The sequence below is a fragment of the Squalius cephalus genome, assembly GCF_949319135.1.
Source record: "Squalius cephalus genome assembly, chromosome: 8".
Classification (NCBI taxonomy): Eukaryota; Metazoa; Chordata; class Actinopteri; order Cypriniformes; family Leuciscidae; genus Squalius; species Squalius cephalus.
This window is the reverse complement of record NC_137129.1, coordinates 44719879-44747490: the sequence shown is the minus strand read 5'-3', so window position 1 is coordinate 44747490 and position 27612 is coordinate 44719879. Positions and strand designations below refer to the sequence as shown.

The following is a 27612-nucleotide window of genomic DNA, read 5'->3' as shown; positions in this document are numbered from 1 at the left end:
TGTGTTTCAGTTAGTCTTTAATTTGAAGTGTTACAATGTAAAACTGGAAATTACCATCAATGGCGGGGAAAGAGTTAATAGAGAGTCATGAACAAAATATTACAATAATAGATTACCACAAATTAAAGATGTAAAATTAATGTGAGTTGGTATAAGTAATAGAATAAAACATAGATAATAGAATTGAGACAAGCATTAATATAGTTAATTTGACAGATAAACCTCACATAGAAAGATCTAGTTAGTTCTTTCTATCTCTCCATCCAGACATTTATGCTGTACCTCAGATCAGTTGATTTCACTGGTTTGTCCAGAACGGTCACTCTTCATGGACACACAGCTGGACTCTGAGTTTCATCTCTGACTGCTGAATCGACTTATAATAGAATACAGTTAATCATTCATATACAAGATTTAATGTGGAGTTGGCAATAGATTAAAGACAGGAGAATGTATATTCTGCAATTCTAAATGAAAATGAAAACATGATTAACCATTTTATTACTGAAAGGTGTCCATAGGTCATGAATTCAAATTTAAAAAATAGATTTTCATTTAACATTTAAATGTGGCGATGCATCATTGCTTTAAAAAAAAAAGAAATAAAATGCAATAGATGATTTAATTTTGAATGTTACTATAATCAAAGGCATTTGAATATGTTCTGTGGGCTGGATTACTCAAATTAAATCATTAAATAAATATTATATATGGAGATGTTTGTAGTAGAGCGTTTGCAGAGTAAATGTAACTTCTGTAGAAACAAAAGTCAAGTCACCTTTATTTATATAGCACTTTTTACAATACAGATGTTTTCAAAGCAGCTTTACAGAGATAACAGGAAAATAATGCAACAAAGTTTGTTTCTGCTGTACAACAGATCTAGAAGAAAATAGTGTCATAGTCCATCTTAAGTAAGTTCAGTGTTGATACATTTCTGTTGTAAAAAAGTTATTACTTTAGTTCATTTATCTATACAGCCGCTCTGGAGAAAACAGTGAAGTCATCATCCAGCTCAGTTCAGTTCTCATACAATGGTGTCAATGCAGATCAATAATATTGCTGAATATTAAGTGTCTCCAACTAAGCAAGCCAGAGGCGACAGTGGCAGGAACTCAAACTCCATCAGTGACAGAATGGAGAAGAAAACCTTGGCAGAAACCAGACTCAGTCACTCAGTTCTCCTCAGACCAACGAGCGAACAGTGTATGATTATGATTCAGGCATTACAGGTCAGAAGTCAGATTGGATCTGAACATTCAGAATATTTATCCAGTTTCATCTGGTTGAAGGTTTCCTTGTTTGACTTTGGATGAAGAATTGGATCATTCTGTAAAGTTACACAAACACATGTGTGTGATGATCACTGTGGGTTTGTGTCTGTTGATTCTGTTGAATGTGATTGTGTCTGTAGAGGCTCTTTATTCTCCATCAGCTGATCCAGAGACGGTCAGACTAACATCTAAAACCTGTAAGTAAAACACAGACAGTCAAACATGTGCGACATTATTGCATTATCAACTTTAGAACAACTAAAAGAAACTACTTGGATGATTAAGTGAGAGAAAATAATATAATACTGCGATACATGATTGTTAAAGATGTTTTTAAACATTCAGATTTTGCTTCTAAGGCACCATGAATGATGACCCTTGACCCTTATCCATAATCCTGTATGACTGTCCTCTTTCTGTGTCACCGGGTCAGGTTTATTTATGATAAAGAAACTAGTGATCAATATTAGGGCTGCACGATTAATCGAAAAAAAAATCACGATCTCGATTCAAACATAAATGCGATCTCATTTCTTAATGATGGCGATTCACTTCCGTGTATTTCCCTGCATTCAGATCTCTGCAGAAAAAGCAGCCAATTACAATTCCCTTGTTGTAGCCTACAGCCTACCGAAGTTAATGAAAAGTGTATGATAATAATAATATTCAAGTTGTACGGGCAAAAGTGCGTGTTCACTGCTGTTCGCGAGTGTCACGACTCACGAGTCACCACAGCAATCAACTAACCGCTTACATTTCTGTGGTAATCTAATAGTTACAGCTCCTGCACTGGATTCAAGCAGCTGCAGCTTGTTTAAGGTAATGGCGAAAACCCTTTTAGAACAGCAGCGAAAATGTAAAAGTAGGCTATATAAACTTTAATATATCCTTTTACTGAAACGGGTGCTTTGCTGTCCTTTTACTTACACTTTTGCGCAGAGACAATTTTATGTCCCATAAATGTGTCGTATTTTGGATAATCCGCGCAGATTTCAGTTGATGATTCTGTTTAAAGTTATTAATAACAAATCATGAATGAAAGAGAAAGAAAAGAGCAGAATGTGCTTTATATCGAAAATAAATATTAAAAGCGCGATAATTCGCGAAAGAGAACTGAATTATACTGACAGGATGCTGTGCGCGCGCTCCGAGCGCAACACGGACAAGCAGTCTTTGTCTCCGGTTGCGCGTTTAAACGGCCAAATAAACACAGAAATATTTCAAAATGCCAAGTCGAGTATTCCTGTAAACACAGTAGATGTAAGTACTATGTACATTCTGTGCCAATTGGAGCAAAAAGCACAGGTTCTATTTAGTTATTTTTATTCAGGCTATTATTGTATATGTTAATGTTCTCTTATGTTCAACAACCTAAAGCTTTAAAATTATTCACTTTAAGGGGGCTAAAATAAAGAAAAGAGACAATTTTTGTTACTCCTACACTTTATTATACTGAATGTCCTTTTTTTTTTTGTTGTTGTTTTTTTTTTTTGTACTTGAGTGCAATAAATTTTGGTTGAAAAAATGAGAATCGTGTAAGAGAATCGTGATCTCAATTCCCATGTAGAAAAATCGTGATTCACATTTTAGCAAGAATCGTGCAGATTTACCATTATCTTTTATTGCAATTGACATTGACAATGATAAAAGCAAAATATTGAATTGTTTGAAATAAAAAGAAACTTGAAGATATTTAATTGTTGCTATAAACTATTAAAGAGAATTAAGAATTAAACTCTTATTAAACATGTTTATAGTGAGTAATTCAACATCACAATGAAAGAAAACTAAGAAACTTAATTAACTTTCAATTAAAATATGAACAGATTTAATCATCACTACTCACAGAAGCGTCTCCAGTTTATAATGTGGATCCTCCTTCAGATCAGAGAGCGGCTTCACATCGGAGTCTCTTAGATTATTCCATGACAGATCCAGTTCTCTCAGGTGTGAGGGGTTTGATCTCAGAGCTGAAGTCAGAGCAGCACAACCTTCATCTGTAACACCACAATCACTCAACCTGTAGAGAACAATGACACTCTTCAGTCTCTCAGTTCAGGAAACACTGATATAAATAAGATATATATGAATTTCTCCATTCTTCTCAACAGATTTGTATATGAAAGCAGTTGTCACCTCTTCACATCATCCAATCTTATAACTATCCAAAACATTTAAAAGTAAAATGAGCTCAGAAGCTTTGGAAAGAATCCACTGAAGATTAAACATCCTTTTCAGTTACTTGATGGTAAACCTTTTTTGTATATATTATTGTTGTATATCATTCATTATTCACCACAGGAGAGAAACAGACGACGTTGAGACTTTTATAAAATCTTACCTCAGTTTCTCCAGTTTACAGTGAGGATCCTGCAGTAGATCAGAAAGCTGCTTGACTCCTGAATCTCCTACTTTATTCCCTGTCAGATCCAGTTCTCTCAGGTGTGAGGGGTTTGATCTCAGAGCTGAAGTCAGAGCAGCACAACCTTCATCTGTAACACCACAATCCCACAACCTGTAGAGAACAATGACACTCTTCAGTCTCTCAGTTCAGGATCTACAGCTCAGATCAGCAGAACTTCACAATCAGAGACTTAATCCACGGCACCATTAACAGGTCCAGTCTAAGGTTCAGACCCACTTCTACAAACTGCTTGAGCGGGTTAGTTTCCATTTGATAAAAATTTCAAAAATATTCGATAACACTTATTTAACAACTTATTTAACAGCATCCTTGTTACATATGTTACATAAATTTACCATTGTAATAACAGTAAATTATGCATAATTATATGCAACTAACCCTCAACCAAATCCTAATCCTACCCTAACCCTATAGTAAGTACATGTAGTTGCTTAATATTACTCAGTACTTAAATATATAATTACACTGTAACAATGACACCTTAAAATAAATTGTAACCAAATAATATTTTTTTTATGCAAGTACCCAAAAATCATCAACATATCTGTATATGAACACGGCTGTCACATCTTTACATCATCCAGTCATGTTTAATCTAGCATTAATATTGTAAAATGATGTCAGACACATTGGAAAGAATCTAATGAAAATAAAAATCAACATTTCCATGAGTAATAAATTTCACAGTAGATTTTTTTTTTTTTGGTATGGCAATCATTATTTACCATTAAAATAGAGGACTATGTTGAGACTTTTATACAATCTTACCACAGTTTCTCCAGTTTACAGTGAGGATCCTGCATTAGATCAGAAAGCTGCTTGACTCCTGAATCTCCTACTTTATTCCCTGTCAGATTCAGTTCTCTCAGGTGTGAGGGGTTTGATCTCAGAGCTGAAGTCAGAGCAGCACAACCTTCATCTGTAACACCACAATCACTCAACCTGTAGAGAACAATGACACTCTTCAGTCTCTCAGTTCAGGAAACACTGATATAAATGATAAGATATATATTAATTTCTCCTTTCTCCTCAACAGATTTGTATATGAAAACAGTTGTCACCTCTTCACATCATCCAGTCATGCTCATAACTATTGTTGTGGAAAATATGCAGTTGTCCTGTTACAAGTATGCCTTTTTGTAAACTAGTTAACCTGTAAATAATAAAACTATATTTAATTGAAACTAAGAAGCTTGCCAGCTAAAAGTCTTTGATTTCTAAAATACTGAACTGAACAGACCATGAAGAAGTCTTCTGACCTATAGACAGATTTGATGTACTTTACCTAACCTGAGAATAATCAACATAAGGATAAAAGTGTCTTGAAATATGCACCATAAAACACTATAAACAAAAACAACTTTCTAAGGCCTGCCTTTACGGATCGGCTTCAGGGGCAGGTGCGTTTACTAATGCTTAAGCGTGCAGCAAGGTGCTCTCCTTGAAGTTTATTTCACATGTCAGTTTTGATCTGAAATAGAAACAAACTCACATAACCATTTTGGAAGATAGCACAAGAGAAGATTAACTGACAATTTTCATATTGGGCTTTCTTGCATTATGGTTTAAAATCACTTGCCCTGTTCATTGCTGAGAAGTCTCGCTCACAATTTAATATTGTTAAGGCCATTTTGCGATTTGTCTATATATTGTTTAGTTTATGTTGTTTAAATGGATATCATATAGACCAGTGGTTCTCAAACTTTTTAGAGTGGCATGCCTAAGGCTTTTAACATCCTTTTGCGTACATCTCTGCAGTCACACCTTTTTCAGAAAGGGACAATATTTTTTAGGGCTGGGAGAAAAAAATCGATTCACCTAACGATTTCACCTTTAAACGATTTTAAAATCGATTTTTTTTTATTACAGAATCAATATTAATTCAAATTAAATTGCTTTATATTTGCCCTTGCTTGTAGATGAGGTTGACTGACGTTAGCCACTTTCGTTTCGACAGAGGATGAAATGTGTCGTTATCTTTGAGTGTTGAGTGACGTAATATAAGTGGACACGCGAAAGCGTATACATTGAGACTGAATGCATTGAAAAGCCCTCGCAAGACGCGCAGCGCTACTCATATGCTGAGAGAGAGATAAGACAGTAGAGCTGCACGATTCATCTTTAAAAGACTGTGATCTCGATTCAAACACTCACGTGATCTTCTTCCATTTCGTCTGTCTATTAAACCTTTGACAAAATCATATCGCAACATTCAGATCTGTGTTGCCGCTGACCCAGAGAGAGTCGTCATGAAACAGCAGTCTTTTCCTCATAGTAGCCTATCATTATTTCTGTGATACAATAGTTCAAATAGAAGCACTGGGATAAAAGTTTAAAGTTCAAATATAGATACTGATGTCTATGATAGCGATCAAAATAGAGTAAATCAGCTTTTGATTTTGGCGCTTAAAACGACGCATTTATCGATTACATTGTTTCGCCACAAGGTGGCGACAAGTGACTGTTAAAAAATGTATTTGTTATTGAATCATTTATTAAAGAGAATGTAGTACTGTATGTTTCTAAAATAAGTCAGAAAAATATGATGAATTGTTTTTGTAAATATGTCTCATCTTATACATCATGTACGTCTGTATAAGTGTATGATTTAACTTTCCCCCATGGTCTAGTGTTAAAAAAAGAAAGAAAAAAAAAACGCAATATTGAATCACAATACTTGTAGAATCAATTCTTAAAAATATCGCAATACATATCATATCTGTAACGGTCACCAGCTGGAGTGCCCTTGAGAGCCACCAGAGGGCACTCCACATAAGACTATCATATTAACTCACAGACTACATTTCCCATCCTGCATCTACCTGGACTGATTACTTCATACACCTGCACTGCATTATTCACCTGCACTGTTCCTGATTACAGTCACACCTGATCCTCATTCTATGGACTATTTATGTCTCACACATTCTCACCCTCACTGCGAAGTCTTGTTTTACTGTTGTGAACTCTACTGAGCGTTTACTCCTGTGACTGCCTTTTTGTATTTTTGACCTTGCCCGTTTCTGGATTTCTCCCTGTCTGCTGCCTGCCTACGTTACCTCTGCTTGGATCTCTGACTTTGTTTGTTTGCTGCCTGCCCTGATCTTCTGCCTGGTTTTGTACTACGATTAAGCCTTGTCTTCACTGCTGTATCTGCTGGTTCTGACCTTTGCCTGTTTGACTACTCTTATTAATAAATCACGCTGCGAATGGATCCCCCAGACTCTGATGCTTCATAACAGAAGACTTCGCCACACCCAGATCCAGCAGCTATGACCTCCAGAAATCCAGCAGTACGGATCTCGCCTGATCTTCCCAGCATGAGCCGGGAGTTCGCTGGACAGATCGCGACCTTGGCCCTGGATAGCCTCGATCTGTTCCAGTACACCTGGGGGTTTGTTCCTCTCGCTGCCTCTTGCTCTCTGGGTGATGAAGCAATTAAGTTGTGTTACCGGCTGGGGGCTAAGGAGGTCGACCCGAGGGAGCTCCCCGATCTCTCCAGTCTGGATTGGAGAGAGGCACTCTCCAGATGTCTGGAGAGCTTCCTTCCGTGGCACGCCATGTCACCGTCTGCACTTCACGCCAGTCCAGCCGAGCCCGCACTTCACGCCAAATCTGCCGAAGCCAAGGCAATATGCGTCATGCCCGCCGCCCCTGAGACTGAGAGCGTCATGCCCGCCGCGCCTGAGACAGCAAGCGACATTCCCGCTAAGCTAGAGCCTTCACCGCTGGTCTCGTCCAGCACAGAGCCCTCTTCACCGCTGGTCTCGTCCAGCACAGAGCCCTCTTCACCGCTGGTCTCGTCCAGCACAGAGCCCTCTTCACCGCTGGTCTCGTCCAGCACAGAGCCCTCTTCACCGCTGGTCTCGTCCAGCACAGAGCCCTCTTCACCGCTGGTCTCGTCCAGCACAGAGCCCTCTTCATCGCTGGTTCCGTCCAGCTCAGAGCCCTCTTCGCCGCTGGTCCTGCCCAGCTCAAAGCCCTCTTCGCCGCTGGTTCCGTCCAGTTCAGAGCCCTCTTCATCGCTGGTCCTGTCCAGCTCAAAGCCCTCTTCATCGCTGGTCCTAACCATTTCAGAGTCCTCTTCGCCGCTGGTCCTACCCAGCTCAAAGCCCTCGTCGCCGCTGGTCCCGTCAAGCTCAGAGATGCTTCACTTCCTGCCTGCCGATCCAGAGACTGTTCATGTCAGTCCTGCCGAGCCAGAGCCAGAGCTTCAAGTCACTTCTGCCGATCCAGAGACTGAGCTTCACGTCACTTCTGCCGATCCAGAGACTGAGCTTCATGTCACTTCTGCCGATCCAGAGACTGAGCTTCACGTCACTTCTGCCGATCCAGAGACTGAGCTTCATGTCACGTCAGCCAATCCAGAGACTGAGCTTCACGTCACGTCCGCCCGTCAAGAGTCTCGTCCCGCCGAGACTGAATCTGTTCCTGAGCCTGAATCTGATCCTGATACTGAGCCTGAATCTGTTCCTCTTCCTCTTTCCACGCCTGTGTCTTCGGACAAGATGGCCGACTCCACGCCTGTGTCTTCAGACAAGATGGCCGACTCCACGCCTGTATCTTCGGACAAGATGGCCGACTCCACGCCTGTGTCTTCGGACAAGATGGCCGAAACCACGCCTGTGTCTTCGGACAAGATGGCCGAAACCACGCCTGTGTCTTCGGACAAGATGGCCGAAACCACGCCTGTGTCTTCGGACAAGATGGCTGAAACCACGCCTATGTCTTCGGGCAAGATGGCCGAAACCACGCCTGTGTCTTCGGACAAGATGGCCACCGCCGAGCCAGTGTCTCAGGACAAGATGGTCTCCGCCGAGCCAGTGTCTCAGGACAAGATGGTCTCCGCCGAGCCAGTGTCTTCGGACAAGATGGCCGCCGCTGAGCCGGTGTCTGTTCCTGAGCCCATGTCTGTTCCTGTCCCTGAGCCGGTGTCTGTTCCTGTCTCTGTGTCTGTTCCTGTTCCTGAGCCGGTGTCTGTTCCTGTCTCTGTGTCTGTTCCTGTTCCTGAGCCGGTGTCTGTTCCTGTACCATGGCCGCCTGCACAGCCTGCTCCGCCCTGGTCGCCTGCACTGCCTGCTCCACCCTGGTCCCCTGCACTGCCTGCTCCGCCCTGGTCCCCTGCACAGCCTGCTCCGCCCTGGTCGCCTGCACAGCCTGCTCCGCCCTGTTCGCCTGCACAGCCTGATCCGCCCTGGTCTTCCGCCCTGCCGGAGTCTTCAGGTACTCTTCCGCTGCACGGGTCTGGCCCTCCATCCTGCCCCCGGGTCCGCCTCCGCTCCACCTCCCTCCTGGACAGTTTTAGGAGCGTCTGGAATCCGCTCCTTAAAGGGGGGGCTATGTAACGGTCACCAGCTGGAGTGCCCTTGAGAGCCACCAGAGGGCACTCCACATAAGACTATCATATTAACTCACAGACTACATTTCCCATCCTGCATCTACCTGGACTGATTACTTCATACACCTGCACTGCATTATTCACCTGCACTGTTCCTGATTACAGTCACACCTGATCCTCATTCTATGGACTATTTATGTCTCACACATTCTCACCCTCACTGCGAAGTCTTGTTTTACTGTTGTGAACTCTGAGCGTTTACTCCTGTGACTGCCTTTTTGTATTTTTGACCTTGCCCGTTTCTGGATTTCTCCCTGTCTGCTGCCTGCCTACGTTACCTCTGCTTGGATCTCTGACTTTGTTTGTTTGCTGCCTGCCCTGATCTTCTGCCTGGTTTTGTACTACAATTAAGCCTTGTCTTCACTGCTGTATCTGCTGGTTCTGACCTTTGCCTGTTTGACTACTCTTATTAATAAATCACGCTGCGAATGAATCCCCCAGACTCTGATGCTTCATAACAGTATCGGCACCCAAGTATCGTGATAATATCGACTCGGGAGATAGGTGTATCGTCCCAGCCCTAATATTTTTCCAGTGCACTTTCTACCTTTACAGATAACTTTAGAAAATAAATAATGCTTTAATTAAATAAAAATTTCAATAGAGAAATATGCAATGATGGTAACAACAAAGTGATGCTTTTAAATTTTAAATTAAAACCGCCAGTAGGTGGCAGTAAGTCACTGTCTTTATGAGTGAGTCGTCGAGTCATTCATTCATACAGTAACAAAGCAAGTGACTGTAATTATGAATGAATCATTGATTAAAAGCTGCAGATTCGTTCACCAACACTTCTGCGGATTTCGTAGCTATTATTTTGTTGCAAAAAATACTGACAATACTGTGTTTAAAATGAACATCACTTAATATTAATACCTTTCGTTTGTTGAACTGTTGTATATGTAGCCCGGTATGTGAGATAGTGACAACACCGGACACAGAATGAAAAGTATATAAAGGGGTATTTTATTCCAGACTGCACTTGAAACAGCACAGCGTTAATTAAGCAAAATTTCGGAAACTTAGCGTAGAAAGGTTTGTGTAAAGTGATTGAAATCAATAAAGTTCGCTTCTCACATCAAAATGAGTCTCTCTATCTCTCTGGTTCTCAGTCACAACATTAAATGAATCAATCACAAAAAAATAGGCTAGCTAACATAGACAACAGTAGCAGCCTCTCATTCTAGAAAACAAATACACAAATAATTAATACATTTGTCAGCACAGAAGACCAAGAAAAGGCTGCTTATGTTTTCTTGCAAAATACATGGCAATACAATTAGAAGTTACATTTTTGAGTATTTGCAATACCTTTCAAAAAATGATTAAACAATTTAAGTCTTACATCAGCACATAAACACTTGTACAACTTCACAAATGAAATGAATGCTATTCAAACTTACTTTTCATCACCACTCTATAACCTGTAAACGGTTTCACAGAGAATGACGCACTCGATTTTCCCTCTGATGTTTCACGCTCACCCCAGAAACACACTGAGGGCCTTCACAGAGCACTCTTCTCCCCTCTTAATAAGACAAAATTACCACAAATCAAAAACACTGGTTTACATCAAATTATACATAAAATAATCTTAACATTACGCTGGTATTGATGATAGTTCATCACTTACGCTTCTAGAGAATTGTGTTGTTGGGATTTCCCCACACAGAGATGCGTCTCGACAGCAATCACCACCAATTACCACCAATCAACACAATACACAGCCATCCGGCCAAGCAAACACTGAGGAGGACTTCACATCAACTACTAAAAGTGCATGTTTCTCACTATTTTTGTTATATCGTCGACTTCTTTGGCCTTGATTCGACACAGCGTCTGCATGAGCATCATCCGAACCACTTTGGGAAAAAGCGCTGCTCAAAGACCACTCGCAACACTTCCAGACAGTGACGTTTCTTAAAGGGCCAGTGTAACAATCCATCCATGGATGAGAAAAGCACTAAAACATTTTATATGTGCAGTTCACTTAACCCAGGGTTTTGATAACCAGTCCAATGACTGACTTTAGTAACTTTTGACCTGGTTACACATAAAATCAATGTCACATTTGCAATCATGTGGATATTCGTAATGTGATCACAGGAACTTTGAAACTTTGAAGAGTTTGAATCTTAAATCGATCTCTGTGCACAGTCTGTGTCTATATTTGTTCTTCATGCTAGTAAGTGCTAAATACCCACTTTTACAAAAGGTACATGGTCGAGAACGTCAGTATAGCGCGATTTGCCAAGGCAACATAATCTGAACGCTCCTATCATACCATACACGCTGCTTGTGTGAATGCAAAAAACTTTTGACCACAAAAGATGAGGTTATTTGATCGGATGTCATGTATTTACGGCATTTTACCTGCTAGAAATACATGCTCAGTTTAAATGTTATTTTAAGGTGGCGTAGAATTAAATGAACGGGTTAGTATTCGGAATACTCAGAATTCCATTTTACTTTAGAATATTGTCTTTGAACTTCCGTTTATGCGGTTGCTCTGTGTAGCCTATTTCAGTGGCATCGCTCTCGAGGAGTAATTAACTGGTGAAGTGGATTTATTTATTGTAAAGTTAACAAAAGTTATCATGAGCATTATAATGTTTAAATCAGATGTCTTAACAAATGTCAGTAGACCAGGAAGATTTTGAAACGAGCCGTTCATTCATAAATACGTTAGATTGCAGTCAGGGGCGGCTGGCCAATAGAGGGCGCTAGGCCCCCAGGCTGATTGCTGATTTAAGATACAAATGTTTGACAAACTAGCCAATCAGCGAGCTCAAATCTAGTCAGCTATGGGCGATTCTTGTAGCGCGCCGCAACCCATCTCTAATATGCAGGATAACAATAAAGGGAAGCAGTGCGTAGTGATGGCCAAATGAAGCGTTTCGAAGCATTATTGCTTTCTGATACAATTGTGTCGAAAATGGTTCATTACTCGAAGCTTCATTCAGATAGAAATTGCAGCACCATCTCCTGGTGAAGTAAATGTAATGCAACAAAGCTGACAAGCATAACGCCCCGTTTATTACGTGTTTACCGAGGTGATCAAAGCTGAAACAGTGTTTGCTGTGAAACTCATTTATGTAGGTGAATTTTACAGATACTAATGAATTTCATGTGTTCACCTTGATAATAAAAGATTAAGCAGGATGTGTCTGTGTAATTATTTCTTTAGACAAGGACAGAAGATCAAAAAGTTTGAAACCATCACAGAAATTCTAATGGTTTATATTAAAATAGTAACCATTGGCTTTTTACCATTTAAACCACTACATAATTCTTTTTTGTAGTGTGTTCGGGACATATTCCATTAGGATTTAATGCCCCCACCAATACAACCCAACACATAGAGACCCACAGAGACCACTACAATTCCCATTACAACCAATAAATTCCCATGAAAAACATTAAATCCAATAGAATTTCTGTAATGGTTTCTATAGTTTTTTTTTTTTTTACCTTCACTTTTATAAGAAATACAGCCGCCAGGTTTCAAACCTGCCAACACTGGATTGGGCTGTCAAAGCAGCCATGTGGTTCACTACAGGAGTGAAGCAGTGTGTTTGCTTCAGACGTCATTTTCACGTGACTAGTGATGTAATGATACAAGCTCCGAAGCAGTGGTTCATTGCAAGGACCGTTCGAGTTTGAAGCAAGCTTCGGAGCGTCGGTGTCAAACGTAACATCACTAGCAGTGCGTGCGAGGCTTCTCTCGGAGCTGGTACTCTAGAAAGGCCTGGCTAGCTGGATGCGGTCATGCTAATGCCTTATTGTGCTTTCCGTGATTAGTTTTTAAAACAACGGGACAGATCCAGCATGGACAGTTACCGGAGTGAGGGATATGCAGCTGTCTGAGAAAGTAACGAAACAGTTCGAGTTCAATTCCAAATGCAAATGGAAAGTTTGTGCAGTATGTTTGTTTTTGTGTAAGAATACGAATAGGCCTACCTCAACCTTTTAATATTGGCATTAAATAATTACTGACTTTTTCACAGAGCATTGGTATCCTGCAATGTGTGTTAAATTGTGTTTGGGTGGTTATTAATAATAATAATAAAAAAATGTATTTGTATAGCGCCTTTCCAACACCCAAGGTCGCTTTACAAAGATAGGTGAGGTGACAGAAGGGGGTACGTGAACAAAATGCTGAATTTTGCCATTGATTTAATTATACCCCACCTTAAAATAACATTAAAACTGAGTATGTATCTCTGTCAGGTAAAATGCTGTAAATGCATGACATCCGAACAAATTACCTCATCTTTTGCAGTCAAAACCGACTGCATTCACACAAGCAGCGTGGATGACCAACTTTGTGAGTTTAGATTATGTTGCCTTGGCAAATCGCGCTTTACTGCCGTTCTCGACCATGTACCTTTGTAAAAGTGGGGATTTAGCACTGACTAGCATGAAGAACAAATATAGGCACAGACTGTGCATAGAGATCGATTTAAGATTCAAACTCTCTTCGATCAAAAACCTTGTGTGAGTTCCTGATTAATGTTAATCACATTATACGAATACATAATATACATAATATACAACAGTTCAACAAACGAAAGGTGTTAATATTAAGTGCTGTTCATTTTAAACAGTTTTGTCAGTATTTGTTTTTCAACAAAATAACAGCTTCAACGAAAGCCACAGCAGAACAGCAGCATTCATTCATAAATACAGCTATTTGCTTCATTACTGAATTAATTAATGACTCGATGACTCACTCATAAAGACAGTGACTTACTGCCACCTACTGGCGGTTTTAATTTAATATTTAAAAGCATCACTTCGTTTTAACCACTATTTCTCTATTTATTTTTATTTAAAGCATTATTTAATTTATAAAGGTATTTGTAAAAGTAAAAAATGCACTGGAAAAATTGATTCAAGGGGGCAAATATTGTCTCTTACTGAAAAAGGTGTGACTGCAGAGAAGGGGGTAGCCTACGTAGAAGGATGTTAAAAGCAATACACATACCAAGGGCAGAAAGTAATATACAGAGGTCACTTGCAAAGTTAGTTTAAAGATACAAACAAAGATCTATAGTGACATGACAATTGAACATTTGCAAAGACCCGCCCCCTTTAGTTACTGTTGCTATGTCCAACAAGCCACGCCTCTCTCACGCCACATCATGATCTCACGCAGAGCAGAGAAAACACATGGCGGAGCAGAGAGTCCACTGACAACACACTGACAGACAGGACAGACCAGGCTACTTTTGATATGAAACACAAAGTCTCACCCTTCAAATTTGGTCATTTTTTAAAGAAATTTAAACGATAAATACCGTTTTGTGGCTCTTTAATGTGTCTGACAGATCGCTCTAGCCTCAGTTATAGCTGCTCGTGAACCGATCATCTCTTCCTTCTAGTTAAAGCTGCTCTAAGCGATGTTGGGTGACGTCACTTCTTGTTGACGTTCGAAGTATTGTCAAACAAAACGGAGGCTAGCTCGACCCTCTCTCCTCCTCATCCCGTCCCCTCCCCCCCCTCCTCATCCCGTTCCCTCCCCCCCCTCCTCATCCCGTTCCCTCCCCCCCCTCCTCATCCCGTTCCCTCCCCCTCCCTTCCGTGCTTCCTGAAACAGTCATGAACCATTTAGAAAAAACAACTGGATTTACCCCGTCCAGCAGAAACAGAGCCTCCTGAATGTGGGATCGGGAGCCCTTCTGCCGGCGGAGTTCTCGCCACCTTTTGAACGTTTTTTTTTCCGATGTAAATTCAGGACTTCGCGTTCCTTCTCCTTTTCCCTGTTCTTTGTTATTTGTTCATCGGAGCGTTGTCTCTTTGGTCGTGTGTCGGCCATATCAAAATTCTCAAGAATATACAATTTTAACATTAGTCGTTGTTAGGACATCTCTCCTCTAGCTAACTTCCCTCTTCATGCTTCTCTCTCCTCCCCCCCCCCCCACACCCCCTTCATGTGCACGCGCACTACCCCCCCACCCCCCTTAATGTGCACGCGCATTAACCCCCCCCACATCATTCTTGTCCGTGATTGGCTGGAACACTGTTTGTTATGTTTGGTGGCCAAGGCTGGGTCAGTTTGTGGAGCCTGGGCTGTCTACAGAGACTGCGTTTCTACAGTGTGTTCAGGGGACATGCAGCGAGCGGATATTGAGGAGATGTTTGCTGGATTTGACAAAAAATGGTTTTGGCCTAAAAAACGTGTGACATCGCTTAGAGCACCTTTAATTTATAGCATCAAATAAACATTAATGAATGTAAGAAGGAATGTTGTTTTAACCGCGGAAAGACGTCAATACACACCGTTTTTCAAGTTCAAATCCTCCAACGTTAATCTTCTAACTCTCCTGACCGCTTTGTCGGACAGAAATGGCAGATGGCGGATTATGATTGGTCAGATCGCCTGTCAATCAAACTCCCTGCGAAGGGTCAATTCCCCACTGAAGAGAAAATGACTGAAATTTCACTACATCTTTCTATGAGTAAACGGTGTTTGGTGTTTATTTTTCATGGACTCTCAGGACTCATAACTTGCCTGAATTAAACAGCGTTCAGCATGTAGTTGATGATGTCCAGTTTGCAGCTTTGTTCACGGTCATTTCATGATCAGTTCACGCTCGCCGCCGCTGCATGCATCTCTCTCTCTCTCTCTCTCTCTCTCTCTCTCTCTCTCTCAAAACAAAACATTTTACGCATTTTACATGGGTCATCCACTGAATTGGATTTCGAATTGTATTTTCCTGGGCCGCTCAGGTAAACCTTATGTATGGGAAACCCTGTATATTCTTTTTGTAGATCATTCATTATTCACCACAGGAGAGAAACAGACAACGTTGAGACTTAAATAATTAAATGAGTATTAAATCATGTTTAATTCAAATTCAGAGTACTTGTTTATTCTTACGGAGCCTGGTTGATTTAGTTTACCCCTATGTTAATTAATGCATTAATTATCAAACATGTACTAACAATTAAGGCTTCTGCTATTCATGTGTGAATCCTTATGACTCTCTATTACTCGTTATAGCTCTACATTGGTTTATGATTAGTTCATATCTTTAATCATGAGTTCATGTAGAAATAACTATTAATTCAGGGATTAGTATATGATTATTCATGTACTGTTATTGTAAAGGGTTACCTAAGATGTATATGAATTTCTCATTTTACAGTATTGCTTTGGTTAGAAAGCACATGCTAAACTCATAAATATGATCATGTTTTATCAGTGTAATGATTGTTGTCAGAGTGACTTACTGAACTGATCTGGATTCTTTAACCACAGGTATCAGCTTCTGAAGAACTTCATCTGCTGTATTTTGGGCTCCAATAAACTGATCTAGATCAAAAACCTCCATCTTCTGCTCTGATGTCAGCAACACATAAACCAGAGCTGACCACTGTGAAGAGGAGAGTTTGGTTCCTCCTATTCCTCCAGATTTCAGATAATGTTGGATCTCCTGCATCAGAGAATCATCGCCCAGTTCATTCAGACAGTGGAACAGATTGATGGATCTCTCTGGAGAGCGATTCTCCCTGATCTTCTGTTTGATGTACTGAACTGTTTCCTCTTTGTTGTAGGACCAGCTTCCAGTCCGTGTCAGTAGTTCTCGTAAGAGAGTCTGATTGGACTCCAATGAGAGACCCAGAAGGAAACGCAGGAAAAGGTCCAGATGTCCATTCTTACTCTTGAAGGCCTTGTTTACAGCTCTCTGATGCAGCTTAGATAATGGATGATATTTCATCTGGTTTAAGATTTTAGTAAATAGCCTTTGTTTGGTTTTGTCAAACACATTTCTGTTCTTATATGTAAAGTGAATGTGTGCATATAGAGCTGCTAGATGTTCCTGGATGCTCAGATGAACAAAGCAGAAGACTTTCCCCTGATACAAGCCCAACTCCTCTCTGAAGATCTGAGTGCACAATCCTGAGTACACTGATGCTTCTGTCACATCAATGCCACACTCGCTCAGGTCTTCCTCATAGAAGATCAGGTGGCCTTTCACAAGCTGCTGGAAAGCCAGTTTCCCCAGTTTGAGAATCATGTCTTCATCTTTCACTCTCTTCTCATAGTCCTTCTCATGTTTGATGTTGGTCTGAATGATCAGGAAGTGTGTGTACATCTGAGTGAGAGTCTTGGGAATCTCTCCTCTCTCTGCTTCACTCAACATCTTCTCTAGAACAGTGGCTGAGATCCAGCAGAACACTGGGATGTGGCACATGATGTGGAGGCTCCTCGAGGACTTCAGGTGTGTGATGATTGTATTGGCCAGACTCTGATCACTGATTCTCTTCCTGAAGTATTCCTCCTTCTGTGGCTCATTGAAGCCGCGTACCTCTGTCACTCGATGGACACACTCAGAGGGGACGAGATCCGCTGCTGCTGGTCTGGAGGTGATCCAGATGAGAGACGAGGGAAGCAGATTCCCCTCAATGAGGTTCATCAGCAGCTCGTCCACTGAGGCTGATTCAGAGATATCACACAGTTTCACTCTGCTCTTAAAGTTCAGAGACAGACGACACTCATCCAGACCATCAAAGATGAACAACACTTTATATTCATCACTGGATATTTCCATTTCTTTTGTTTCAGGGAAAAAGACATGAAGAAGATCTGAAAGACTGAGTGTTTTGTCCTTCATCAAGTTGAGCTCTCTGAAAGGAAGTGGAAATATGAGCTGGACGTCCTGATTCTCTTTCCCTTCAGCCCAGTCCACAATGAACTTCTGCACAGAGACTGTTTTCCCAATGCCAGCGACTCCCTTTGTCAGCACAGTTCTGATGGGTTTGGCTTGTCCAGGTAAAGGTCTAAAGATGTCATTGCATTTGATCAGTGTGTCCTCTGTTTCTGCTCTCCTGGATTGTGTCTCAATCTGTCTCACCTCATGCTCATTATTGATCTCTCCACTTTCACTCTCTGTGATGTAGAGCTCTGTGTAGATCTCATTCAGGAGTGTTGGGTTTCCCTGCTTTGCTGTTCCTTCATACAGACACTGAAACTTCTTCAGCAGATCTGATTTGAATCTGCTTTGGACCAGTGAAAGATTGACAGATTACAACATAAAGAGAAAAGTTTTAGTAAAATAACAACACTCTCTTAATTAAATAATTAGACAATATCACACAAGCAACAGAGCTGTTGGTCTATATATCAGTAAAACTGTAATTTGGCCGTTTGCACAAGCCTCTAGGAATTGGATATTGATATAAATTTCATTATTTGATTCTGTTCTCAATTCAAATAAATCTGGAAATATCTGAGATACATGAACATCTTGTAGGGAAAAAACCTCTCATCTAATGCAGTAAACTATACAGTGGACCTGCTTCACTTGTTCATTACTATAATATTAAAGGTAAAAATTAGCAACAATGTCCAAATTATTGAATTCAATAAATCAACATTCAATTTAATCTGAAAATCTGAAGGCCGGTTTAATGAACTTCCATAACCTGCAGCTCCTGAACTTCCTGAAAGAGTTGAGAGGCTCTGGAAGTCTTTGAAATACTGACGGTAACAATAATCAACTCTTTTTAACAGAAAAAGAAATGTGACCCGACTCATAATTTTCACACTTTGTTGAACACATTTCACACATTTTAACACATTTTAGTTTGAGTTTCTAATTTTTCTAATTATTTGCAATTAGTTAACATATTTTAATTAACAATATAACTGACACAGATTTAGATATACATTAAATAATGAATACATCCCTAATAAGTTAAGATCATAACTCTCTAGTGTTCTTTCTAGTTTACTAATGAACTACTGTACGACCATTGTATAACTTTTCTGAGTTAAATGTAATGTTACTTGGTCCACAAGCTGTTTTATCTCTCCATGGTTGAAACACATGTCAGTAAGTTGTACTGTATATTTCAACATATATTCTTGTGTTCATGGTTCATTCATGTTTATTTCATGCTATAACTAGCAATAAAGATATGATTGGTTCTTGCTGCCGTTTAAAGGAAGGGTTGATAAAGCTGATAAATAATCTGTCATGCCACATTAAAGAGTGACAAACCGTACGTCTGCATCTGTTCTTGTTAGTCCTGATTAGTTAACCTTCATCCACCTGTGTCTAGTTACAGTAGTTCCCTCGTTTACCCTGTGTATATATTATCCCGTTCAGTTCTGTCCTCGATTATTGTTCGTGTCTATGTTAAAACACGCTGTTGCTTGTGTACATTATCTTTGTTTACTATCTATTTATTTATTAATAATGGATAGTCTGGGTACAGTGAGTTACTATCAGGATGAGTCTGTCTAGACAGAAATGTTGTACCTCATTTGAGTTGATTTTTGTCTTCTCTTAAATGTCATGTTGTCCATAGACCGGTCACTCCTCATGGACACACAGCTGGACTCTGGAGCCTGTGATCTCTGCTGGGGGAATCCACTTCAATAGAATACAGACAAGAATATATACAGTTAATTTACATGGATAGATTAGTCTCTATATGAGGTTTAACTACATTTATCCATCCATCTGTCTATTCAGGTCTTGCAGTCTCTACTAATGAGCTGATGAGCTGAAACAGGTGTTTTATATGAGGGAGACATAAGAAAATGTGTCGTGGTTGTGTTCGGGGCTCCAGAGAAGATCTGGGAAGAACTGATCTAGTCTCTCTAGACAAAAATGTTGTACCTCAGATCAGTTGATGTGTGTTTTCCTTTAAATGTTATTGGCCGCTCCATAGACCAGTCACTCCTCATGGACACACAGCTGGACTCCGGTGAGATTGATCTGTCACCCTTAAAGCAGGGCTCAGTAGTTTCGGGATTTCTTCGCTGTATTCTCGCTTTTTGCTCGCAGGTTTCTCTCTAGAGCTCCCCCCACAGCTTCGGAATAGATATTTGACAACACTGTTGTAAAAACTCGTTGGCGATTCTCAGACACCAGAGGCTAGTAGATCAACGACATCAAAGCAGATGGGACATTCTTTAAAACGTCTTCTTCATTCGGGTTCGAACAGCGTGAGGGAGCGCAATAATGACAGCATTTTAGCAGATTTCTTTTGGCCGTAAAGCAATTGTTTACATCGCGAGACCTGATATCACGCGATACTTCCTGACGCGGCGGCCGGTGGCCCGCCGGCTCAAAGTTGCAAGTGCGTATTTTCCGCTCGCGGGCACCAGGGGGGTGCGAAACGACCACCATTCAACCCGAAATAAGTAATATAACCATTCCAATGACTCCGAAGCTGTTCAGTTAAGGTAAAAAAGTTACTTAGTTCACCTTTAAACTGACTTTAATAGAGATAACAGAATAGAGGCAAGAATCAACTTTGCTGATTTAACATGAAAATAAATCCCACATGAGAAGGTTGTCTATTAAGACAGTGTGCTGAAGAGTGATGAGACTGTCCAAGGATAATGTCATATATCATCTAGCTGTCTACTGTATCTGTGTGTCTTTGGACAGTGTTTAAAGACCCTGAGTGTCTCCAACTACTGTATATCCCGGCACCAGAATATGATAGAGACAACAGATCACTATTTGAAAATATTTCCATATGTGGATGTGGCTCTTTCCTCCATTCTTGTCAACAAGTGGATTCAGAGCCACCACATTAGCAGCGCCGCAGGTTGTCATATCTCAGTGTTTTTAGGTGTGTAAGTGAATGAAGTTAATGTCGTGTCTGTGCTCGACTCCTGCTATTGCAGCGCTTTATAATAGTGAGTCTCTGAGTTATACATGCTTACACACTATCATCACCTATTTCTGTATTTTGATAATAAGTGGATATTTGCCAAATTATGCCATACATGTATTATTTGTGTGTGTCTGTGGTCTCTCTGTCTGTCTAAACAAAGATGTTGTACCTCAGATCAGTTGATGTGTGTTTTCCCTCAAATCTCAATGGCTCTGCCATAGACGCGTCACTCTTCATGGACACACAGCTGGGCTCCGGAGAGATTGATCTGTCACCCTCACATTGACTTTAATAGAACAACAGAATAGAAATAATATAGAGTTATTCTCTACCAGAACCAATATGATTGATTTTACATGAAAATAAATTCCACATGAGAACGTTGTCTTTTAACTCTTTCCCCGCCAGCCTTTTCTGTTTAAAGTTACCAGCCACCGCCAGCGTTTCTGACCATTTTCACAACATTTTCATGGACCCCAGAATATTTTTTTGAATGAATATCTGAACATTCAATATATCAAAAGAAAGAACAGACCCTCTCCCTTAAAAAAAAAGAAAAGTTTTATTTACATACTAGTTTTGATTTATATGCTGTTTAATGTTGATGATCGTGTTATTTTACATAAGCATATGATTACATATGACGTTTGTACGTTTTTTCCAGCACCAGAATGAAATTAACACAAACTAATGAAATGAATACTCTTGCTAGTCAACTGGAGATGTTTCGTGTGTATTAGGTACATCCGTGCTGCGAGATGTTTCGAAAAGTGGTGGGGACAATATCGACCCGGGAAAACTCGCAAATTACGCTCATCTTTGTTGCATCACCTGCCAAATGGTGACAGTTTAAAAATGGGACTCTGAAGCAGAAACTGTCATGTGTATTTTTCCAAAGTTTGCATGTCTGTAACTCAAGAAGTTCTAAAGATATCCTTTTAGATTTCAGTTCTTAGCAAAATTGTCTTTTGATATCTTTTTTGATATCTTTGAGGGCCTATGTGGTTCAGTTCAATAAATGTATTTTGTTTTCCTCTATTAAAATAAATGGATAGAACAAACCTGTCTGAGAGCCAAAAAAATGGTCTTTTTCCAGAGTGTGCATGCATGTAACTCGAGAAGATCTATCTATCTATGAAATGTTGTACATCAGATCAGTCGATGTGTGTTTTCCCTCAAATCTCATTGGCTCTCCCATAGACTGGTCACTCTTCATGGACACACAGCTGGGCTCCGGTGAGTTTGATTTCTCCCTGTGGTTTTGACTTCAATAGAATAGAAACAAAAGAACAGAGACAAGAATTCTTAATTATATTACAGTACATGTAGATAAAGCTCACATAGAGAATCAATCCATCCATCGTTTACAATTGCTTTTTAATCTGTTGTTGTGTTTGTGTTTCCAATAAGTGACAGTGTTTTCCCTTGAAATTTTTCCAGCAGCGGTGCGGTTACGTTTTGTTACGAGGGCATGCACCTCTGGAAGATTTTTTTTTTTTAAATACCCCCTTAAACCATGAGTTCTGGCAAGTTTTGTGGATAGAAATGAACATTTTGAGACATACAAATATACCATCAGCAGATTCAAGGCATGATTATTGCAGCACACCTTGAACTGGTCACAAACAGAAACCTTCATTTTATAATTTTAGACCGGATTATTCATGTTTTTCTTTTGTGTTAATTTTCAGCTATAAGGTAGAAATTGATAGGGAAAAATGAAACGGCACAACCCAGAAAAAGATTATTTACAATTTATTGAAAATTTTATCTTAATGGCAAAGGCCACACCCAATCTGTGAGCCCAATTTTTCTGGGCTTTTCATAGAAGATCTCTAAGGCTCTTTGGTAACTTAATGCTATTGTGGGGGGGGGCATTAATGCTGACACGCATACACATGGCCAGATGCTGTCCTTGTAGCCTATTCCTCAGGTCTGTCTTCACCTAGAAATGACTTAAAGGTGAATTTTTTTTTTTTCACTGCAACTTTTTAATATTCTGTAAAAATCCACGGTTCTCGGTACCAATTTTGCAGTTCGTACCGTTTTCTCCTTTCCACAAGCGCTTGCTCTCCCGTGGCGTCTGTCGTTGCTATGCAACCATGAACAGAGGCGCGCCTGGAAAAACGAGCGAGCGCTTCTGTTATGAGCGCGCTTGCCGCATCTACATTTTAAATTACGAATTTGCACGCGCAAAAAACGCGCTATATGAACGGCTTCTTATGGCAATGAGACATTAGCCTAATCGAAAATATTTCCATATGTGGCTGTGGCTCTTTCCTCCTTTCTTGTCAACAAGTGTATTCAGAGCCACCACATTAGCAGCGCCGCCGGTTGTCATATCTCAGTGTTTTTAGGTGTGTAAGTGAATGAAGTTAATGTCGTGATATTACTGATCATGTGAAGATTTTGCAGCGCCGCTGCTGAATACATTGTAGGGGAAACACTGAGTGATGTAGTTGTGTTTAGTTTGGTTGAGTTTGTCAGTGTTGTTCTGGTCCAGATTATCAGTGTTTTGTGGGTCAGTAGATGTTAGTGAAACATCAGGACTGAAGCTCTGGATCAGCTGTGAGAGGAGACCTGATCCTGTGCTCGACTCCTGCTATTGCAGCGCTTTATAATAGTGTGAGTCTCTGAGTTATACATGCTTACACAATATCATCACCTATTTCTGTATTTTGATAATAAGTGGATATTTGCAGAATTATGCCATACATGCATTATTTGTGTGTGTCTGTGGTCTCTCTGTCTGTCTAAACAAAGATGTTGTACCTCAGATCAGTTGATGTGTGTTTTCCCTCAAATCTAATTGGCTCTGCCATAGACGCGTCACTCTTCATGGACACACAGCTGGGCTCCGGAGAGATTGATCTGTCACCCTCACATTGACTTTAATACAACAACAGAATAGAAATAATAGAGTTATTCTCTACCAGAACCAATATGGTTGATTTTACATGAAAATAAACTAAAACTTTTCTCTTTATGTTGTAATACCTTGACTTTTAACTCTTTCCCCGCCAGCCTTTTCTGTTTATTGTTACCAGCCACCGCCAGCGTTTTTGACCATTTTCACAACATTTTCATGGACCCCAGAATATTTTTTTGAATGAATATCTGAACATTCAATATATCAAAAGAAAGAACAGACCCTCTCCCTTAAAAAAAAAAAAAGTTTTATTTACATACTAGTTTTGATTTATATGCTGTTTAATGTTGCTGATCATGTTATTTTACATAAGCATATGATTACATATGAGATCGCTGGTTTTTTCACCTTCGTCGCCTGTGCTTTGATCAGGAGATAATACTCTTTCAGGAGATGTGTAATAGCGCCCCCTACCGTATAACAGTCAAAACATGTAAAGCCGGAACTTTCCCTCAGTGGAGGGTAAAGAGTTAAAGATATAATATAATAATGCTATAATGCAAAATTCTCCTTTACATGGTGTTTGAACATAAATGTGTGTCGGCAGTGTGTGTACACACAGAGTCATAATAACGTACATGAAAATGTAGAAAGATTGGACACCGCTGTGCATCAGCAAGCATCATAACAGAGAAAGGAACCTCAAGGATTATCCAGGTAAATGTGTGCAATTGCTGGGTTTCAGTCACGGCGGTTTTAGATGGAGGACAGGAAGTAAACATGGAGAAAACGTCAATGGAGGAAACCGTTGCGGAGAGTCCGTATTGTACGGATTTAGATCCAGTTCAAGACATATATACAAGGAGTTAATTAACAGATATGTTGGACGTGACCCGTTCCTCATGAAGATGAGTGAGTTTTCGGGAGAACTAAAGGATTAGCCGACAGTGGAGGCTGTTGACATCACCAACTATCTAGTCCTGCAATGTAGCCTCTGCACATTCAGACCGTCTTTGTTGGTCTTCCTTGAGCTTCATCCTCTGCTCTCATTGAAGAGATGCCTCTGATTTGGGCTTAGTTTTTTGGTAACCGAGGTTGACCGAGGGTTAATACAAAGCATTTTTTTTCTTAATTTTTCAGGGCCTATGTGATTCAGTTCAATAAATGTATCTTGTTTTCCTCTATTAAAATAAATGGATAGAACAAACCTGTCTGAGAGCCAAACAATAGTCTTTTTCCAAAGTCTGCATGCATGTAACTCGAGAAGATCTATCTATCTATGAAATGTTGTACCTCAGATCAGTTGATGTGTGTTTTCCCTTAAAGTTGATTGGATGCCCCATAGACCAGTCACTCTTCATGGACACACAGCTGGGCTCCGGTGAGATTGATCTGTCACCCTTAAACTGACTTTAATAGAACAGAGACAACAGAATGGAGACAAGAATCAACTTTGCTGATTTAACATGAAAATAAATCCCACATGAGAAGGTTGTCTATTAAGACAGTGTGTTGAAGAGTGATGAGACTGTCCAAGGATAATGTCATATATCATCTAGCTGTCTACTGTATCTGTGTGTCTTTGGACAGTGTTTAAAGACCCTGAGTGTCTCCAACTACTGTATATCCCGGACCAGAATATGATAGAGACAACAGATCACTATACCAACCCTGGCAAACACACACAACACCCTGTTATGTGCAGAAAATGAGTCTTCTATAACATTAAGATCATATGAAGATTGAAGTACCTGAATCCTGGAGAAGAATCTCCATGTCTGAATGCGTGTGTGCCGTCCATGATTCATTCAGTCTTCATGAAGCTGCTCGAGTAAGAGATCAGAAACACTCATTCACACACACTCAAATACAATACATTTCATTTGACATTTTCTTCAGTGTGTTTATGGAGACAAAACTAATCAGATTTCTGATTTCTAATCAATAATTATCAACATTTAATGTGATTTTCAATCATGTAAATGAATGTTCAGAACTGGTATCATCTGAATCAGCAGATTCTCTTCTTCAGTCAGATCTGTCACGTTTGCACCAGTAATTCATCTGTGTGTGTTTAAAACAGAAATATCTGTTCAATATTTGTTCAAGATCTTTTCTAACTATTTTAAAATAAAATGTTTCCTATTGATTTAGTTTCATTAAATTTTCAATAAAAATTTCATCATATATAAAGGGAGATTGTGACAACAGCACTCTTTATAATTGACATTAATTTACACAGAAAGTACAGTTTAAGAAACAGAAAACAACAACACAAAAAGTTAAAACAAACACTACAGATGTTAAAGAGAAAAGTGTTACAACACTGTGGTTTCAAGAAAGTTTGGCTTTTAGTAATGAAACAAAAAAATTAGACCTACATAAAGTGTATTTTAACATATAGGGTCTAGGCTATAGCCTATGTCTATGTCCAATTATTGATAAGTAAAAAGGATAGTATAAAAATGAAATGCATATTAAGAATTTCGTGTGTAATGTACTTTAATATTTCATGGTTACTTACGTTAGTGATGAAGTAAGTTAATTTTCATGCGCCACACAGGAACACTTGCTCTGAATATAAAGTTATTAAACACCTCGAGGCTCGAGTTTTCCATCAACGTCAAATCAAACTTAATACAAACATCACTTGATACTTGGATGATTCGTTGTTCTTATTTAAAGATTCTTAAACCCGGGTGTAAAATGGCGCTTGTAAATAAGGCTACGTTTACATGTGGATGGCTATTTTTATAAATGGACATTTCACCCCTCTTCGTTTTCAAAAATAACATTGTGCACACGAACCAGTGCGCATGACAAACCTGTAGATGGCAGTGTAACGAGAAGCTCAAGCCCACCTTAGCCAATCAAAATCGCGAAAATAGTCACATTCTGTGACGTCGCTGCCTAAATCTCCGTTTGTTTTTCTCAGTTTTACATGCAATAAATATATTATTACAAATAAGGTCAAGGAAAATTCATTTAAGATATTGCATAAATTTTACCCTGCTAAACATTTTCTATCTAAATTTAACAAAGACATAGATGTAAATTGTTCATTTTGTTTTTTGCAACCAGAAACTGTACCTCATATTTTTTGGCACTGTCAATACACCAAAAGGTTGTGGTGGGAAGTTTCTAAATTTATAAATAACAAATTAGGATGTAATTTTCTTTTGGTTAAGTTTAATTTTCATCGGTTTAAATTTACTAATCAGAAACCTTTTTTTCTGTGCTATTGAAAGAATTAGACAACTATGGTTTCCATTAAGGACAGTACAAACAAAAACGCTGTTAAAACCATGTATTTGTTGAATACTTTTCAGATTTTGTGAAATGTCAAAGCCTTTCATTGTTTGTTTGGTCTATTTAGTTTTGTTTTCATTCATTTTTTGTATTGTGTATTTGTGTATTTTTAACCCTGGCATTTTTATTTATGTAATTTTTTTTATTTTTTTTATTTTTGTTTTTGTTCATGTTCTGTAAAAGTTGTTAATGCAATAAAAAAATAAAATAAAAAAAAGCCGCTCTTAAAAAATAAATAAATAAATAAATAAAAGTTTTACATGCAAACGTGCAAACGAAGATTTTCAAAATCTCCACTCTGGCCGGAGTTTTTAGAAAGAATCGGTTTCATTGGCGAATCCTCCGTTTGCGTCTAAACGAAGGGCGCAAACGAAGGGAAATGTCTCCGTTTTTCAAAATAACCATGTACGTGTAAATGGGGCCTAAAACACACTTGAATGTCCTTTCACTTTCACTAAGCCCTGCCCCTGTTGTCTCAAAATGTATTGTGCCCCTCTCTGATAAATGTAAATAATAATAATAATTATAAATATTATAATAAATAGCAATACACTTATACACAATTGCCACTAATACAAAAAAAAATTATTATTCATATTAACTAACATGAACTAATGAGCAAAACATTTGTTACTGTATTTGTTCATCTTAGTTAATAATAATACAACTGTTAATTGTTTGTTCATGTAATGTC

The 27612-nt window shown here is 39.4% G+C and overlaps 1 protein-coding gene and 1 long non-coding RNA gene across 12 annotated transcripts in view; one reads left to right on the top strand and one right to left on the bottom strand.

Moving 5' to 3' along the window:
* The window catches only part of LOC307163783, a 485677-nt gene that overhangs the window by 155866 nt on the left and 302199 nt on the right, over positions 1-27612 (top strand). The gene's annotated exons all lie outside the window — the stretch shown is intronic.
* On the bottom strand, positions 758-26445 carry LOC307163677 (protein NLRC3-like). 11 transcript variants are annotated; one of them, XM_079879852.1, is made up of 13 exons: positions 26134-26409; positions 25607-25673; positions 25361-25432; positions 24903-25019; positions 23513-23629; positions 21803-22005; positions 20910-21026; positions 19369-19482; positions 16334-18100; positions 4468-4641; positions 3616-3789; positions 3121-3294; positions 758-1469 (listed from the first exon to the last, which is right to left on the bottom strand). In XM_079879852.1, the coding sequence occupies exons 6-13, from the start codon at positions 21847-21849 to the stop codon at positions 1463-1465; spliced, it is 2574 nt and encodes an 857-aa protein (XP_079735978.1). In that variant the 5' UTR covers positions 21850-22005; positions 23513-23629; positions 24903-25019; positions 25361-25432; positions 25607-25673; positions 26134-26409; the 3' UTR covers positions 758-1462. The 11 variants fall into 11 exon arrangements, 10 of the variants coding, with proteins under 10 accessions (XP_079735978.1, XP_079735975.1, XP_079735974.1 ...); XM_079879849.1 differs by having other exon boundaries at positions 21889-22005; positions 26207-26376; XR_013822124.1 differs by adding an exon at positions 10501-10625 and having other exon boundaries at positions 764-1469; positions 16334-18103; positions 21889-22005; positions 25361-25673; positions 26134-26442.

Coding starts and splice junctions, on each gene's coding strand:
- LOC307163677 (XM_079879844.1), bottom strand. CDS start 25,410: ATGGACGGCACACACGCATTCAGACATGGAGATTCTTCTCCAGGATTC. Junction 23,630..24,902: donor CACACATCAACTGATCTGAG/GTACAACATTTC, acceptor GTTGTATTAAAG/TCAATGTGAGGGTGACAGAT. Junction 4,642..16,333: donor AAAGAATCCAGATCAGTTCA/GTAAGTCACTCT, acceptor TGTTCTCTACAG/GTTGAGTGATTGTGGTGTTA.